The sequence below is a fragment of the Xenopus laevis genome, chromosome 1S (genome assembly GCF_017654675.1).
Source record: "Xenopus laevis strain J_2021 chromosome 1S, Xenopus_laevis_v10.1, whole genome shotgun sequence".
Lineage (NCBI taxonomy): Eukaryota > Metazoa > Chordata > Amphibia > Anura > Pipidae > Xenopus > Xenopus laevis.
In genome coordinates this window covers 123,007,155-123,027,117 of record NC_054372.1, presented here as the reverse complement: position 1 = coordinate 123,027,117, position 19,963 = coordinate 123,007,155, and the positions used below count along the sequence as shown (strand labels likewise).

The 19,963-nt window shown below is 37.5% G+C and overlaps 1 protein-coding gene across 3 annotated transcripts in view; it reads right to left on the bottom strand.

Annotated features, from left to right (window-relative positions):
* tle4.S (transducin like enhancer of split 4 S homeolog) overlaps positions 1-19,963 on the bottom strand; it is a 94,845-nt gene that overhangs the window by 54,969 nt on the left and 19,913 nt on the right. For 2 of the 3 annotated variants that reach the window (XM_018235344.2, XM_041580151.1), the window contains exons 5-6: positions 14,538-14,600; positions 7,366-7,440 (exon numbers count right to left, since the gene is read on the bottom strand). In XM_018235344.2, the coding sequence (XP_018090833.1) occupies positions 7,366-7,440; positions 14,538-14,600 (138 nt within the window). The remainder of the gene's footprint in view (positions 1-7,365; positions 7,441-14,537; positions 14,601-19,963) is intronic. The other variant, XM_018235353.2, reaches the window with a different exon arrangement.

Sequence of the window (19,963 nt, the reverse complement as noted above, 5' to 3'; positions counted from 1 at the left end):
ACATTTCTTCTCAGTTTGAAGAATCACTATTGCCTGCCTCTGATTTGCATGGACCATTTCCTCTCTTCACCAATCAGCAGCTCATTGGTTGCTTTTTGCAAAGACTAAAATGACAGAGCTGACTTACAAATAAATAAATAAATCAAATATAGCCCCTTAGTAATTTGGTGTATTTTTCATTTAATAATTCCAGTTTTCTTTGAATACAAGAATTTTACAAAATCAACACTATATATTTGTGTTTGTGTGTATATATAAACATGCACAGATTCTTTTTTCTTTAGTCTATAAAATAGTATGCAGACATAAATAATAAAAAAAATACCCAATTATAAATATGGATCTAAAAAATCATTTAAGTAACCTTCTAAGTAATATTTGAATTGATGTAATATGTGCCGCACCAAACCAAACCAATGAATTATGAGTTCAAAACCTATTAAAATGTAATGTTTTTCTCTTGAGCTGAGGGAAGAGAGATTTAAATCCACTGAATTTTAATATTTCAGCTTGAGCTGCAGGAGGTATAGAAAGTCCAAATGAACTATTCCATCAGCAGCATTCAAGCATGAACATTTTAATCAGTTTTACTTCCTTGGAGTTCTCCAACACAGTTTACGCTGTCATTCTGAAAGCACTTAACACAGAGAGTGCGAAAAACCACCAAGGCTTGTTATTGCCTTCACAATTGATGGCAAATAATTTTGCAGACTTCCTATCATTAAAATGTCACTGCTAAAATGGAGGTTCAGCATTTCTGGTGCTAAAATTGTACCCCCTCCACACACACAGCATTTGGACAGCTAGAACAGGTTATTTCATATTTTATATAAAATAAAAAATACATAGAAATTCCTCTCATAAGAAAAAAAGGTCAAAAATTCTCATTTACTGCAAAAAAATATGTATTCTCTCCTGTGCCACCAAAGCAAAGAGAATGTTTGTATAAAAACTTGCCACTACCACAAAATATTTAACAGGATTAACCACATCTAAGTTTTAAAGTGTTCCTTTAGTACCTCTTGAAAAAATTAACCAGCAGCCTTAGCTAGTGCTGCCAAGGACAATGAATGTGTCTGCCGAGCAGTAGTGATATGCTGGCTGCTGGCAGGGATGCCCACATGACACCTAAAGGCATGAGAAATTTAGCAAGGAGATCTGAAGTCACACAGCTTTTGGAAAAAAATGACTTGTAGGTTGTATTCTCAAGTACAGGTGGGTCTGTAACATTTGAATTACGTTTCTCAGCTACCACTTGTTTCTGCTGCTGACCCTTCAATTCTAACAGTGTATAAATCCATGCATTCTGATTTATTACATTTCAGTTCCTATTTCCTGGAATAGTAAAGATGCATAGCTCACTTAAACTATAAGAATTATTTAAATCTTGTTTTTCCTAGTCTTGGGATTCAATCACATTAGGGAGGCAGGTGCCCTTTTGTAGACAGCTATCAAAATCTTGGTATGTGCCAGAATGAGGCATCAAGCCTGCATCTTTGTTGGGTACCCAGCCGGTTTACCCGCCGGCCAAGGAATCATGGACTTTTTGTCCGAAACCCGACCACTTTGCGGGTATTCCGCGGGTACCCGACCTGATGCCGGACACAGAGGAGGGACAGGGAATATATCATTGGCAGCTGAGAATTAAAAACAGGCATGGATGTTTTAATAAAAAAAGAATTTGTGTTTTCATAGACAAGAGGTACTTTTATTATGTAGCTTTTATGTCTGAGTGACATAAGAAAGGGTTTTTATAGTGAAAACACACTCAGGTGTAGACCTTTGAAAGCAAAATAAAATATATCAATGTATGAAAGGCATAAAATACCAGATGTGCTCAACGTTTAAAAAACTGCATGCTATCTTGGTATGCTGCAAGATGAGTAGCAATTAGTTAGGCAGCAGAGCACCGCAACTCACTGAACCATGTTGAAGCAGCCTTGCAGAACTGCTGCTGCCTAATCAGCCATGTCAGCTATTGTTCAGGCTAGGATTACAGGGCACACACACTAAGGAAACAGGAGGAATTCTGAATGATATTTATGTATCATAGTACCCCATTAGTGTCAACTAAATCAACTGATATGCCAGTAAATCGGCAGAAGCTAGAAGGAATCACCCTGGCAATGGTGGTGGCACTGCTTATTATTTGTGAAAAGTTATCTTTGAAAATAATGTTTATGTAAGAGTTAGTAGAAGAAGAAATAATATGAAAATCTACCCTTATTATAGTGGCTTTATGTTCCAAGAAAACAAGTGGGGAATACATGCATTATAAATGTACTACACATATATTCTCATCACTAATAACTGGCCACATCCATTTCTTACACACTATAATTAAGCTCATTAAGCCATGAAATCTTGAACAACAAACTGACTGTAGAATGGGTTGCAATGAAGAGCTCAGTGACTTTTGGCATATTCATAGGATGCTACCTTTTTGTCAAACTTGTGCCATACTAGAGCTATTCCAGGTCAACTGTAAGAGATGTGATGTTGAAATGGAAACATCTAAGAGCAACAGTGATTCAGTCAAAACCCTCTTAAATCATGGCACATAGTGGGGAAAGCCTTCCTAGAAGAGCAAAGGCCATTTCAGTATTACCAACATAATAAAGTGTTTTAAAGTAATTACAATTTGATGTACTGTTGCCTGGCACTAGTAAAACTGATGTGCTTGCCTCAGGTAGCCCGATACTGCTCCCTCTCCTTCTCGGTGCATATAACTTTAGGGTTGAATGGAGTTAAAGGGGGTGAATTTCAAGTGCAATGACCTCTCTGCACTAGAACAGTTGAATTTCTTGTCAGAGCTTTATAATCAAAATGTATCTAATAATAAAACTTGTTAATGTAAAAATGTGCTATGTGAACAGGTCTTATTGGTCTGTACTTTCTTTACCCTTTGCGTGAATTTAGTATAGGTGTTTTGAACACACAAATGTATTTAGCAGACCAATCACCAATGGTAAAAATATTCAACAATAGTTGTGCCAGTGTAAGTAAAATACTTATGTTAAAAATGCACAATGCTCAACTGAAATTTGCAATGTCATAAGTGTTAAATGAAAAAAATACTCTGTGAAATAAAGATATTTGTTTACAATTTCTATTATGTTTCCCCATTTGAAAAAAAAAAAAAAAAAAAAAAGGTTCATGTTGGGCTTGCTCGAAGTCTCAGATTGCCAAAAAATGTCTAGTGAGCAACTTGTGGTTTGAGTTAAAAAGGTTGGTGGTTTCGGTTTCAAGTGATAATAAGTAGACTATCTGGGCGCTGCAAAATCGTAATGGGGACCTGTCACCAAGCCATAAAAAGCTGAATAATAAAAGTACTTTTCAAATTAAACATAAAAAACATCCATACCTGTCATAAGATCATTTAAAAGTCTACGCTGTCAATCATATATTGGCTGCCCTACCTTAGGCATAGGGGTGGAGCAGGCAATTCCTTTCACTTTCATTTCTGCACTTCCAAGATGTAACAGCACTCCTTAACCATCTGTTGAGCCAGCGCATAGACATGGCCATCAGGTGCCTCATATACAAGATTTTTGCATGATATAGCTTGCCTGGAGAACAGTGTCTACAAAATGGTGTCTGCCTGCTTGATGTGATTCTGAATCCCAAGACATAAAAAAAATAAGATTTAAATATTTTTTATAATTAAATGAAGTTTATTTTGCCTGACTAACACCGCAAAATAGGATTTGGAATTATATAGGACAGGTCCCCTTTAAGGTATCAATCATAATATTTACTTCTGTGGTACAGATATCTATTAAAATGACCTGGTGTGACATATTTTGGGGGGGGGGATAAGTTTTTGGGCTGTGCATTGCCTGAAAACAAATTGTTGTTTGTGATCTGCAGTTTTAGAATCAGCAGTGCAGAACACTCAATCTGTTCAAAAAACAAAAGAGGCCCAAGAAAAAAAAATGCATAGCAAGGAATGAATACAAACACTTTCTCTATATTTGTATTTTCCTGTATTTGTTATAAGCCATCTGTTTTAGTCGCTAAACTAAACAAACTTGAGATCCCCACTACATAATAGACGTCTGCTAAAAAGCAGATTATGTGGGTCAAGATGGCTGGCTAGAAAAAAACGCTTCCAAGTCAAAATCCTCGCTAGCATTTGCTTTGGTGAAGATATTACATCAGTGAACTTTGTCTTGGTGTTTTATGGTAGGCACTAGACTGTGTTTAAAAGCATATCATATGATCATGACTAGGACAGACTACAACAACTTACCAAGGTGGTTGTTTACAGAGACCGCCACCAAGTCACTAATTATATTATTATACGTTTTATAAACTAAGTAATCTTTTACAGTGTTGTACAAGTGGGAGGCATAGCAGTCAGAAGAGTGGCAATTGGAGCAGTAGGTTTCGCACAAATGAGGGCAAGCTTTTCTAAACAAATAGGTTTAAAAAAGATCATCTGAAAACTACAACATGGGGAAAAAGCTACAAGTATTGCAGTGTCCATGAATGCACCCATGTGAAGTGGTACCAAGAAAGGTATTGAGGAGTGGTTTGTTATTAGGTTTGGTGAAATCCTAAAGATGAGATTCCAGCTATTGGTAGAGCCTGTAGAGGCCAATTCACAGAAAGTTAGAATAGTCAATGAATGGCATGATGAAAACATGATTTGCTTACAGGCAGTAAGAAAATTAACACAGGGCCTGGGGAGAAGGGGCAATAGTAAAGTAATACAGATTTCTGTATGTGATGGATGGTGTAAAGGGAAAGCAGACCAGTTTTCTCTTTAATTAAAGGCAATGGTAGGACCTCCAAATTGAAAGGGCTGACCAATTAAATGCCCACTGTGATTTCAAGGGCACCACAGATAGGACAGAATATCCAGTAATCATGTTTTGTTTTTGTTGTTTCTTAGATATATGTATGAGGGACTTCCGGCCAGCAGGGACCCATCAATGACAGTTCTCATTTTCTTACAGTGAGAAGGAAAAATAATTGTTAAATTTTCCTTGAAGGTCCACAGTACCATAAGAATATACACCTTTCAATTTATTTCACTCTTTAAAACCAATTAGGTTCCATAAAAAAAAAGAAAGCAAAGGGTTTATTCTGCGCTCACAAAAAATGTTCAAGGGTGAACACGGCTTCTTCAGATGTGTCTCCTTTATTGGGGAACCTTACAGGAAATAAATAATTACTCTATCTCCATTTATAACCCTTAATTGACTACTAGTATTCTCCTGAGGTCAAAGAGGCACAAAACAGAATAAGAAATAGGCCATTAAACACAGGCCACAATCAGAACATTGCACTCTACCTCCTTCAGCAAGGATCAGCGTGCCGATTTCCTTGTTAAAAGACAGAGGCATAATTGAAGCAATATCTTCACTTCAGATTGATTATTCGGCGACCCTTATCCACATCTTCACTCAGCAATTTGAATTTTAATGAAAGTAAATGGAATAATTAGCATTTCAAAGTGTGTTTGATACACTGAATAAAAGAGGAAAAGACTTTTATGTATAATCTATACACAAAAGAAAAAGCATTTGGGAGGGGGGGATGAAAAAGAAAAGTACAGTTGTAGTGCCTTCATTAGAATAACTTAGTGGCTCGCACCAGCTGTATAATTATAGATGGGAATAATGTGTTATTAAAGCACGATTTCTCACCTCTGCATTGTGATGTGAAACAGACAATATTTCATTGTTTTTCTTTTTTCTTTAGCAAATGTAAACAACGTGACTGCCCAGATCCGCTGTCTGACAGAACATGTTAATACAGCTGCCATTAATAGCGCTAACATGTGGGACAATTTACACCTCCCCCCTTCTATTTATTATTAAGTACAGAGAGGAGAGGAGGGAAGAGGGGTGGAAGAAGCATGAATCAGTCCATTAGTGTTTGTCTGGTTTTATTTAACTTAAGAAGAGACCAGCCATTGTCAGGTCATGATGTCACCCTCTTAATTGCACAGGATACACTTATTCATTTGCTTTATTCACCGATTAGGTGATTAGGGGAAACATAAAAAGGAAAAATTAAAGCCAGGGTCGGACTGGGCTGGCGGGACACTGGGAAAAAAAACTCGGTGGGCCCCCGGCCCCCACCTGCACCCCCCATGTGGTGCAAGTTTGGAGGTAGGGAGGGGGCCCCCAGGGAGTGCCAGAAGGGCCCTTCATTTTGCAGCCCCCATGGGCCCCCAATGCTCAAGTCCGACCCTGAGTAAAGCTTACACGCTGCTTATAATAAATATTTTGTTACAATATAAATAAAAAAAAAAAAAAAAAAAAAAAAAAAAAAAAAAGATGTTAGGTCTGACCAAGACCATTTTCCATGTCCCTTACTATACAAGAAGAGAGCCAACCAACAAATGGGTCCACAAGCTGTTAATTGTTTATTTGAGTAGCAATGCTAAATATGTCCCCTGAGAAAAAAAATTAACCGATGTATGCTATATCATATAAAAAAAATGTCATACAAAGAAGCCCTTTAGCAGATTATGAGCCATAAAAATTCCTTGGAGTATTTGTTCAGACATCACATCTTAGGTGAACGGTATTTTTGCAGGCTCAGAAAAGAGGTCCACTCCATTCCCAATCTTCATTGATTTTAATTGAATTGACTCGCTTGTGTGCACTCGATCACATGCAGCAGAGATCTGCCTGAAAACATCTGCCATCATGTATTTGGGCCAACCTTTGCCTCCTTTAATCGTACACAAGCTGAAGCAATTCAAATGAACAAAGATGGGGCATGCAGCACATCCGCTTCTCTTACTCTGCAACTACTCAGGTTGAGATCAGCTGAGCCTACAGACTATGTGCCCATAGCCTTTGAATAATTTGGTGAGCGGAATTTCAGACAAGGCAATTATGTGGATGAAAAGTTGATTGCAACAAGCCGTTGCATTGAGAAGAAGAAATTATCATGTATCTATAAACCACCAACATATTCTCATGTTGAATCTCATGCCTGAAAATACATTTTGCCTGGCATGAATTTAATTCTGTGATAAAACAAATCAAATCAGTAATGTTGCTTTGAAAGATAACATTGCACGATTACGAGATTTACATTCATGCCTGTAACCAACTATCCAGGTTCCGAGGGTTCCAAATAACACATCCCTATAACATCTAGTCTTATACAAGGAAATATACAACACCAATGGTTTTTTTTTCAGCTATCCATAAATCAAATCTAAAGTAGTTAGAAATGCCTTGAATTTTAGTTGCCTTCTAAAACCTTTTTATAGGAATGAACAATAGATTTATAAATCAGTGATGCTCCTTGAAACACCCGTCATCAACTTAAAAACACACTAGTTTGGGGAAATTAATAAAAAATTAAATGTACAAAAACTTGGAAATCCACACATACCCCAATGATAGCATTCAGCTCTGCCATGGTCACCTGTTTGGCACGTTCCACAGCCTGTACCACTTGCTGTTGGTGCTGAAAGAGGGGAAAAACAAGTTAAAAAACATTGTATCTAAGTTGTATCTAAGTTGTATCTAAGTTTACACTTTAACCAATTAACTGTAATTTCTAATACAAGTATGGGATCTGTTATTTGGAAACCAGTTACCCAGAAAGTTCCAGAAAGTATCCAGAAAGACCATTTTAATCAAAGAATTCATATTTATTTAAAAATTGTTTTCTTTTTCTCTGTAGTAATTTAACAGCACCTTTTACTTGACCCTAACCAATAGATAATTAATAATTATTAGGAATTATTCATTTTTAAAATATTTTTTTTAGTAGACTTAAGGTGTGGATATCCAAATCAAGGAAAGAGCCCTTATGCCGAAAACCACAGGTCTCAAGCATTCTGCAGGTCCCATAACTTTGGTAAACTGAAGAGTAAAGGAACATCTTGAACTTGCACTGTAATTTGATTGTATTATACAATTTTACCCACAACAGATATTTTAGAGCACAGGTTTTATAACTGGCATCCTCTATGAGGGCCTAAGGAAGTTTATGGGTAGGGTTCAAGGTCGTGGATAGGAGCCCAGTAAGGCTTTTCATTTACTGCCCTACAAACTTATGGTATTGGAACATGGGAAAATTTTAAAAGTGTATTTAAATGAGGGATATTTCACAGTTTCATATATGCGATCTGTAATCCGTAAAGGGGAACTGATCACATTGTATTTGAAGACAAATAATAAAATACAGACATAAATAATACTAAAACTATAGTAGAGTCTAGGCAGTTGATTAATATAAGGGCCACTCTATGCCAGGGCCGGAACTAGGGGTAGGCAGAAGAGGCACGTGCCTAAGGCGCAAAGGCAGAGGGGCGCCAAGCACGTACCTCTTCTGAGCCCTTCCCCTAGTCCGGACCCTTGTGTCCTTAAGCTGTGGCTGCAGCTTAGTTGTTTTTTAATGCGTGTGCGCCCTTCCACGCATGCCCACTGGCTGGCGTTTTGAAATGGCATATACACTCTAGCATGCATGCACACTGGCGTGGCATTGCCGCTTCCGCGCATGCGCACTTGCGCGGCCTTGCCGATTCCGCTCTTCTGCGCATGCGTCGAACAGTGAGGGGCGACGTAGTTGGCCGGGTTGCCTTGGGCGCCCGGCCAAATTGACCCGGCACTGCTCTATGCTGTGTTAAAATTATTGCTAAAGCAATATAGAAAACATGATTTTAATCAAATCAGTTTTAGTGCAACTTGCCCATCTCAACAGTTCTGAAAACCAATATTTAAAGGGGACCCGTCACCTTAAGAAACAATTCCAAATTATTTTTATGATGTTCGTTGAGCAAAATAAACTTTACTTACACTATATTATTTAAATGTGGTTTCCTTCAATCTTGGAATTACACAATCACAGCCAGCAGACAGGAGTCATTTTATGGCAATTGGTTATAACAGGGGTTATTCACCGTCAAACACTTTTTTTCAGTTCTGTTGGTTCACCAGAAATAACAACTGTTTCCAATTACTTTCTGTTTTTATTTGTGCCCATTTTTCTAATATTGAAGTGTAAAGTTTTATTTTTCACCTTCTAAAGCAGATTTGGGATGGGGGTCTCAGACTCTTTAACTGTTCTAAATTGATACATTTAGTTGATACATTTGTTATCTTTGTCCCTGCCAAGCAGGCAGCTGATAGAATTGATAAAATAGTTGTGAATATTCCACAGATGCTGCTGAGAAATGTATCAACTAACGTAGTCACGAAATGTATCAAATTGTAACAGTTCAAAATGCTCCTAGATCACTGAGCTGCCAGATTGAAACCCCAGAGACAAGAACATTAAATTTTAAACTTCAATTTTCAGGAAAACGGTAAAGAGTGTGGAAAGTCATTACAAAAAGTCTTTGTTTGAAGTAAACAATCTGAACTGAAAAAAGTGTTTGGAAGGTGAATAACCCCTTTAAGACAAATTGTATATCACCCCAAAATCTTGTGTTTGCACCAGAATGGGGGACCTAATGCCCATGTGCAGTGCCCTACACAATTAGAGCGTGTGAGGAGGGAAGGGGTGTGAAGAGGGCAGTAACATCCAGGAATTGCTGAATGGATAGTGAAAGTAATTGACTGCCCGGCCTCTATGCCTCAGGTAATACTTGATTGACAGCTCAGATATTTAATGACCTTTGTAACAGGTATGGATGTTTTAATGAAAAAAATTATTTGGGTTACATGTTTAATTTGCAGAGGACTTTCATTAGACCTTTTTATGTGTAGGTGACAGGTCCATTTTAACACAATGCAGCAAAGAAACCATTCAGCTGGAATGATTTTAAAACGATCCATACCATAGAAATATTAGAGCCTTAATTTTTTATCTACTGGAATAGGTCCCATTAAATCCCTACAACAAAATAACCGTTCCATCATTTACATTAAAACCCTTAGCTGCACAAAGTTTGGCCCTCAACACTGTGTATAGAAACACAAAGATCTAGGGAAGAAACTATGGGGAAAATGCATATTATTTCAAGGGCAATTTCTTTAGTGATCTCACGAAGTGGCAAAGCAGAACGTGGTTTACCACATATCAGCAGGGAAGAGAGTAATGAGTAACTGCTCATAAAATACATTACCATTGTGTTTTTAGTTTGAGCCTTCTGACTTTTGGTCAGACTGAATGGTTTATTCATCTAACTATGTAACTATGTATAATTTAAAGAATGTTTTTCTGAGGCAACTTGGCTTTGTTTTTTTAATATTTCCAGTTCAAGTTATTCAGCTTTTTCTTCAGCAGCTATTTGGTTTCTATGGTCCAATTTAACCTATTAACCAGGCAGTGGTTTCAAAGAGCAACTGAAATATGAATAGAGAAGGGCCTAAATAGAAGGATAAGGAATAAAAAGTAGTAATAAAATTAAAATTGTATCCTGCCAAACCAATAGTTTTTTTGGCTGCTGGGGGTCAGTGACCCTATCTGAAAGCTTGATAGTCAAAAGAGGAAGGAACATAATTCTAAAAAGGGTGACTTGCGCTCTTTTCATAAACTCTGGGGCCCCTGGGTTCAATATAGAGGGCTATCAGCAATAGGTAAGATACGGGTACGTAGGGAGGACAGCACCCTAGATTTGCCATTTTTCCCCAAAATACACCTATATTCTTATGTGATCATATTCTTCACCGAGTATGCACCCCCTATGGATACATTTCTTTGGTTACTGTTTTACCACTTCTGTCTATTCTTTTCTGTCTAACTACTATTGGTGTCCTTTTTTCCTTATTGTTGAAAGCAATAATTGTAATCTGTATCTTTGCATTATTGAAGCTGCTTTTTACGTGCAACACATTACTTTCTGTAAGAGTTTTCATGGAAAATTTCTTTGTAAAACAAAATTAAAATATTTAAAAAAAAAAAAAAACAAGGCAGAAGAAACATATTACGTTCACAAATGTATCTATCCACTGGACAAATACAAAGGAAAAGTATCTACCTTAATATTCTTGTTTTTGCCACATTTTGGTGGGATCCCAACAGATTAAGGCTATAAAAGTAAAATAAAATACTCTAACTCTAAACCCAAAGTTAATTTAAATGCACAAAATTAATGTTTTTATATGTTTACTTCTGTTTGTGTAAAGTAGGTCACAATACGTTAGGAGAAAATGATGTTCAAACTCAGATTTGCATGTAGGCCAAATCACCATGTTCTATCTATTACAAAAATATGTTGTGCCCAGTTGTGTATTGAGGCAGTTGTGTCACACTGTGAAGAATTCTGTTTTATGACAATCTTTTTGCCTTTTGTGCCTTGATATTTAAATAAATATTATAATGAAATAAAAAAAATTGAAGACCAATTGAAAATTTGCCAAGAACAGGCCAATCTAGAACATACCAAATGATAACCTGGGGAACTCCATAAAAACACAACTTAAGCTTTTTGAAAAGTAAACACAATTTCAAGCAACTTTGCAATATACATCAATTAAAAACATGCAGACTTTTCATGATTTGTAATGGTTTGGAATCGTTCCCTAAGCCTAGCCCCCTACTCTCCTGATCTCTCTGACTAAGGTGACCATTCAGACCGACATTCATTCCTAGGTAGCAAGCTTGCTATCAGGATCATTCACTCCTGGAGATGGACACGTACACGGCGTTTAGGAAGTGGAGTCTGTTTGGACTTATTCTCCACGCACCTTTTCTACAAGAAATCGCGTAGCCGTAATATTTGGGCACACGATTAGTGAAATGATCTGCCACTTGGTCTATACTGTTGCCTGTGTGCTGAAGGTGTTGGCAATAGAAACTTACTGGCACTCTCACATACGTCTTTAGTTTACTCTACTGGCACATCAGTACGTCTATTGCACATTCAGCCCTAAAGAAGTATGCAAAAGCGGCGCGTTACTACGTGCCAGTACGTGTCTATTGCTAACGCGCCGCTTTCGCATACTTCTTAACTTTATTCCAGTTGAATCAAAAACATCATCAGCATCTTAGGATATTTTTCTGTATTGTACAGGAAAGGCAAATACATGGGACCACTCCATAAAAAGAAGACTTACAGGGGAATGTAATAAAAGTCGCAAAGAGCAAACAATTCGCACCAATAAGACTAAAAATCCACATCTCGCAATGTAATATTGTTCCTTAAACTGTTATTGCATTGCGAATTTTAATTGCGCATTGCGAATTTTAATTGCACACTCATAAGAAGTGCTTGAAGGTGTCGTAATCTTTTGGAGCAAACATAACGACTTTTTCAGTAAGAAGTTTTATTACATTGACTGCGCATTGGCGCAAACTATAAAATTCGCAAACGGTCTTTCACTGTCGGAAGTGGTCGCTAAACAGTTTCCGGGCTCGCAAAAGCTATATTAAATTCGCACAAAGCAAAATTTGTTCGCGCAAAGGCATAACTTTTCGCATTGCGAATAGTTTTTCCGTTAGCGATTTTTATTACATTCCCCCGTTAGAGGCTATTGGGGGTAGGGGCAATTCCTTTATGACAAGCCTTTCTACGACCATCTGATGTTATCCCATGGGACCCAAATGAATCCAAAATTCAGAGGTTAAATATTCACATTAAGACCTTCATGGCAAAAAATGCAAAGTATAAATAAACTGACCATATATCTTTTTAACTTCACAGTGCAACCTGGTATCAGCAGCAAGATTATAAAGCCCACAAAACCGTACATATGTCCAAATCCATAAAATGTTGCAAGGAAGCAGTTTGTAACAATGGTTAACACATAAGCTCACAATACCTTTTTCTGCCTCATAACAACAAAGCCGCACTCTTATGGAGACCCATTCACAATCACACTGCCAACAAAGGTTTATTTTTAACCTTCATTATACAATATACATTTGACACGTTCATAATACAGAGACAATACCTGATCAAGGGATGGACTTTAAGGGACTGTATAACCCAAAGAGTTAATCATTCAAACCAGTCTTGTGGCCTATTACCACAAGAATACCTTCTCATGATCTTTGGTGGGCCTCCTTTCTCTGTACATACTGTATGTGCTGCTCTTCTCTAACCCACTTCCTCTTGAAGTCTAGCACATAAAAAATAGCTGCAACAGGCACACATCCTCTGAACAGCATTCTTCAATTATGGACTTAAATGTATGACAATATAGAGGAAGGTCTTATCGAAGCGCACTATATACACAGCAGGGTCAACTAAACTCAAATATAGGGTCTATAAGAAAAGTGAAGCTTGGGCCCGAATTAATGGGGTCCCCTGCTGCTTTGGCATTCTCTTTAGCCATACTTACTCTGACATGCAAATAGAATCATCGTATCAACCCCAGACAATACAGTAAGATAACTGTAGAATTGGCCAGTGAGCACTCCTACAACCCCAGACATACCAGTGAAAATTACCTCACCTAAGCAGAATACCATAAACCTCTCTTTTTTTCCCCAATCAATGCTGATTTTCTCTCTCTGCCTGGCTGAAGCACCTATACAAAAAATTAAAGATGCCTGTGCATATCATAATGGATTGTGCAGCCATCTTTAATTTCCTTTCCCTCTCCATTTCCTGCAGTAACCATGGAGCTGCAAGCAGCGGAAGCCAGTAGATGGGCACCCAGGAATGGAGCAGGATTTTTTCCCAGTGCCCCGGTATGCCAGTCTGACCCAGTGTTTATGGCAAAAGACGGAGCAGAAAAACTTTTGTTTAGATGCAGATGTGACGATCCATGTTGGCACGTAAATGGAACTAGCACCTAATAAAGCATATATAAATTAAGCAAAGCATCTATCCAGGAAAAAGGTACAGGTACGGGAGCTGCTATCCAGAATGCTCTGGACCTGGGGTTTTCTGTTTAACGGATCGTTCTGTAATTTGGATCTTCATATATTTAGTCTACTAGAAAATCATGTAAACATTAAATAAACCCAATAGGCTGGTTTTGCTTCCAATAAGGATTAAATTATATCTTAGTTTGAATCAAGTACAAGGTACTGTATTATCGTTACAGAGAAAAAGGGAATCATTTTTAAATATTTGGATTATTTGGATAGAATTGAGTCTATGTGAGATTCTGTAATTAGGAGCTTTATGGATAATGGGTTTCCGGATAACGGATCTATAGCTGTACTGTATAAATGGACTCTCAACAGGTCCCCTGGTCTTGTCAGAAGGCATGAATGTGCACTTAGTAGGGGATTTTATCTGTTCTGTTTACTTTGGGAAGCACTTGCGATTGATATTCTTAACCACACTTCTGCCAGTCCTATCATCAGGAGAAGAGTTCTCTGCTATTCTGGCAATTTTTCAATCTACTTTATTAGATGCTATTCTGACAAAGCGTCATAATTCTGAGCAACACTGAGCGTACATGACATGAAAACAGCTGCATTACGCTTAGCGCATTATAACATTTTCCATTATATAAGTGCATTTAAATTATATTGTTCTGAATTTTAATAAGATGCTGCGGTGGAAATGAGCAGAGCAGCAAGAAAATGAAATACAATCATCGTGAGTTTCACAAGATCAATGGGTGGGGGGAGAAGGTTTTAAGTAATTTTTTTTTTACTCCTTTGTCATTTAAATGGCATCACTTAGCTTGGTGCCTGCAAAAGAAGTTCCTTACCTCTTGGGACAAGAAAGGAATGACTTGTGCACAGATAGCATTCAGCCTCTTGACAATTTCTGCCTGCAGAGAGAAGAAATATAAAATGTAAGAGCATTTCATTAAACAAAGCATTCAGAGACTTTTTTTTTTTCATGAGACGGAATGTATCAACATTTGACATATTGAATTATGTATACAAGTGCACAGTCTCTAAACAAACACCTAAGAAGGGAGTAGAGGAACATAAAGCTGTAGCTAAACGCAAATTTGTTGTGGGTGGGTGGATTGTGCCCAAACTGTTCAGCTCAGCAGTATGTTAATTAGAGTACGTCTCAAAAGTTTTGTTGTGATAAAAGTACAGCTGAAATTTCTATTCATAATTTGCATTCTTCTTTTTTTTTTTTTTTTTTTTTTTTTAGCCTTTAAAGCTTGATCAGTAGACCATTAAAACCTGTAGAGTTTGCCAAGTCAGCTTTGAAACCTGACAGGGGGCTCATTAATGCGTACATCCCCATGGTATTTGACACCATCTGGGGAGTTAACTGCTCAAAAATGTATAGCTTATCTTACATGTCCTGAGTAAATTGCACAGGAAGAGAATCATGCACTAGCACACATGCTGACTAAATCATCTTAGCATGATACAGGTTTGAGATCTTTTGTCCAGATTGCTTGGGACCTGGGGTTGTCTAAATAAGAAGTTTAATAAGAAACAAACATTAAATAAACCCAGTTAAATTATTTTGCCACCAATATAGTTTCATGAAGCTTAGTCAAGATCAGGTACAAGGTACTGTTTTATTAGAGAAAAAAATAATTTAAAAAAAATGGAAATTAATTGCTTAAAATGTAATCTATGGCAGATGGTCTTCCCATAATTGAATTAAAAGTATTGGAATGCAAAAATTAAACCACATGTAAATTGATTATTTATTAATATTACATAAATAATGAAAACTTGATCTAAAATAAACACATTTTTTGTTTTGAAGATAGTTCTTGTGGATCGACATTTCTACATACTGGATTTTTCTTGGGTTGTCATGCTATTGTAATCTGGGATCTGCTGAGAACCATTTAAAGCAAGGCACAGTGTGTGACTGAAATGAAATCTTTCTATCTTTTAGCTTACTATTGTCAAGAGTTGTTGAGGATTCTCGGGTTCTTTATTATTAAAAAAAGTCTTTTAAGTGAAACGCAAAAAAAATACAAAAAAAAATAAAAAAACAAACGCTCAGGCACCTTCACACTAAAAAATTCAGGCAACAATCAAATAGAATGAAACAAACAATAGTTTATTTGTTTAATGATGCCGTGACTGCTAGGCTTCTCATACTTGGAGGGAGCTCTTGATGCAGGAAGCCATCTGCAGAACTTGTGCAACAGTTTTTGCTTATTATGCACACGTGTGTGACTTCACGTGCATGCACATTAACAAACCTCCCGGGAGGAACTCATTATGCACATGCATGCTACCCAACATGGCCACCGGCATTTAAAAAAAAAAAAATAAACCCCAAAACAAACACTATTGCAGGCTCCACTGTACCGCACCTCCAGTAGGAAAAAAAAAATAAAATAAGAGGGTGACGTGCCCATTAAGCAGACATTAGATGCGCACAGTTTAAATATGCAGCGTCATAGCTATCAAATAATAATACGAGAGATGCATATTTTCGTTAGTATTTTAGTTCTCATTTATGACTTATTACATTACCCCCTAAGCTGCTTTTATAACATTATGATTATTAGTGATCTATATTGGGTTTAATGTACCACTGCCATCCAGGCATGCAGTACCCTGTAAAGCCCAGCACAGAATAAGAATGAAAGTATGTTAAGATAGCCTTTTCCTACCAGGCCATATTTCTTGCTGCCTATGTGTATGACGTTTAAAGAACTAAAAAAGGCTATGAAAGAGGGCAAAGTTTCTGCTAGGAAGGTGGTTCCAACCTTTTCCACCCATGAGTCATATTCAGAGTCGATTCATTTTTAGATCTGAGGCATACTAGCAGCTTGAAAAACTACCTACCAGCAACTAACCACACGGAACACGTTCAAAAGCCACCATCACCTACTAAGCACTGTACAAGCAGGCAATCCTTCCGCTTTAGCAGATAATGGAGGTGAAACGTTTGAGAACACAAATGTAAAATTGTTTAATTCTCTTGCAATTGCAAAATTTTCAGCTAAAAAAAGATAATGCTTTGTGCCAAGATACCTTGTGCATAGCAGTTTCAAGTTGTACAAGTCGCAGGTAAGTAGAAGAAAGCCGAGGTCAGCTATGAGAACGTTTGGTGTGATGATAGTTGTTAGACCTCAAGAAAGACTGGGCAGACCACGGTTTAAAATGAACACAACAAGACATACCAAATGTACTTGCATCTATGTACATGGGCATTTTCCAATCTCATGTGATTTACAGCCTGCTCTGCATATAATATTTGCACTATGTAATAATAATCTTCACATAATACCCTCTCCACACCCCAGTCGCCCTCTCGTCCCTATATGACAGCATCAGTTGCCTTGGAAACAAAGCCACTTGCACGGATCATCAAATCTGCCTTTGTTGTCCCATGAGAGCAAGCTCTGAGAGGCATTCACAGATCTCACTACTGGGCTTCAGCTATTGCCCAATAGCACTATGGAAACACACTTCTAATGGTCTGTGTTTTGAAAGAGAGTCTAAACTAATGGCGCAGAGCCCAAACTCCTTTTCCAGCATAGCCTAGCCATTAAAGGATGTAGGTTATTGCTGTTGTCACCATCGATATTTGTCATTGTAATGTAATTAGGGCCCAAAAATGATGCATTACAGCCCTTGGCACAGCTTCTATTAAAATCTTTTCTTCTGCTCACTGAACTGCGACCTGCTTCCTGATGAATAACAGACAGAGCTTTAGGAGAATAAAAGATTCACCAGATAAACATATTTTCTCCTCTTTTTTTCTTGTTTGCCATGGAAAAAAAAAAATTGAATTTAAAATAAAAAAGGCAAGCATTTGATTTAAATTTTTCTTGGACTGCTTGAACTTCTGATTGTAGCTGATAAACCTTGCTTGACAACAAATTTTTAGCTTGCAAACCACAGGATTCTAATCTGCTATCCATCAGTCGATGCCAGCCCTGTAACTTCCAATCAAATTTGTAGGTTATGTGGGTCATGCATCCCTGAACACATACATTCATAAAGATCCTGTTTATCTTGCAGCAGATTTCAAAAAGCTATTAAGCTTGCTGTATGCTATTACACTAGTCAATACATTAAGAGCCTTCCTTATAAACAGTTGCTAAATTACTGGATGAAGATGGCATTTACAGCTTTAAGACAAACAGTTTAACTATAAATATGGAATAGGCAAATTTGACTGGCCAATAAAAAAAAAAAAAAAAAAAAAGTATTTAGATTAAGCTTATATATGTGCATATATTAAATTAATCAGCAGACTTCACTGCCTTTGAAAATAAACTAGAGTAAGCAAACAAAGGTGGTTGTTATTGTCAACTCTTCAATCAATATGCCATTTCTGCTTAGAAAATGCACATCACTACTCAATGGCAAGTCTGTTAAGGAGAACAAAATATAATATAAGGCAAGGGAGGAGGGTAAGGAAAGAAAATCGATGGAAGGAAATGGCAATGCTGTTACATATACTTCTGAAGCCATTCAGACCTGATCCTCTCACCTCTAAATGTGACAAAGGATGAGAGCAGCATGTGTCAAATCAATAATGACCATCTTCATTTAACAAGGAACAGGAGCGCAGAGGTTCCAGTCTACTAACCACTTAGGCACCAGAAAGAGAATCAGAATACCTTGAATTCCTACAGGGAGAGAACAGATTTAACCTAAGGGTGGATAACGCTAATTTACAAATCTGAACGCTAATTGATAAGTAATAGAAATGTAGGGTATGCAAATAAATTATACCAAGACCACAGAATTAAGAGAGTGAGTGACTATACACCTTGCTTATAATAAATATTGATTTATTTTCCCTCAAAATATGAGGGCATTTTGCTGTAAGGACAAGAGTATACCTTGCTTGCATATGTGTTTGGACATTTCTTTTTTATGTTTAAGAAATGTATAAAGACAGTTAGAAATATGCAATAAATGCACTTACAGGTATGGGATCCATTATCTGGAAACCCGTTTTCCAGAAAGTTTTGAATTACAAAAAGGCCATCTCCCATAGACCCTATTTTATCCAAATAAACCAAATTTTCTAAAAATAATTTCCTTTTTCTGTGTAATAATAAAACAGTAGCTTGCACTTGATCCAAACGAAGATATAATTAATCCTTATCGAATGCAGAACCAGCCCATTGGGTTTATTTAATGTTTTCTAGCAGATTTAAGGTACACAAAATCTGTGCCCTTGCGCTTCTGTACTGGAAAGAACGGAAATGGACAATATACTCAACAAACTGGATTAAGATGAAATGTTTACAGCTCATTATACTTTCATTGTTTTTGCCTGTCTATTGGAAAAATATTAAAAGTTTACAGGAGAACTAAATACTTAAAATGAATATGGCTAAAAATGCCATATTTTATATACGGAACAAAAGTTTCAGCTTGTCAATAGCAGCAATGATCCAGGACTTCAAATTTGCCACATGGGCTCACCATCTTGGAAAGGGTCTGCAAAACTCAAATGCTCAGTGAGAAATTGTAGTCAAGGCAAGGCAAAGCCAAATCTGGAAAAGCAGAAAGACTGGGTCACAGTCCTCTGACTAAAACATCATTGAAAACCTTATAGACAGCCCAAGAAGATCTCTGAATTAAAAGTGATCTGAATAAAAGAGTGACAAAAAATCCCTACAATAAGAATTGAAAGGTGTTTACAAGCTGTGATCAGTGCCAAAGAGTGTATAATAAAATACTGACCTATGACCAGTGCTGTATTTTTAGGTCCAGTGCCAACCTAAGTGCACCCACAAGTTGCAGAAATTATGTTGAGACATTGACTGGGGGAAGAGTTTTTATTTGCTATAGATTGGCTATATAGGCACCAGAGGGCCTTCACCCTTAAGCTGCCACCCAAGAAACAGGCCCTCAAGTTAGAGTCCTGCACCGGATCGGATACCTGCCGAATACCCTCAAAGTTGGCGGGTTTCTGGCAAAATGCCCCCAATTTCCTGGACATCTGCAGGTAGCCTGGCTAGATACTGGGTAAAGGTGCGGATTTAATCCAGTCTTCCCCTGTGGTTCCAACAGCCTTCTTCCATTTACGTACAGATTCAGGGCAGGAGTTACATAACTTTGGGTCCAGCGTAACGGTCTTTCTGATTCTGCGTGTCCTCCTGGGTCACAGGGTAATTTGGTCTATTGCATGTAAGGTCAAGTAGCAGATTAGGGAGGGAAAATTGCGGGTTATGGGTCGCCAGTATGGGTCGGGTACAGGTTTGAGGGAATCAATCCGCGCAGGTCTGTA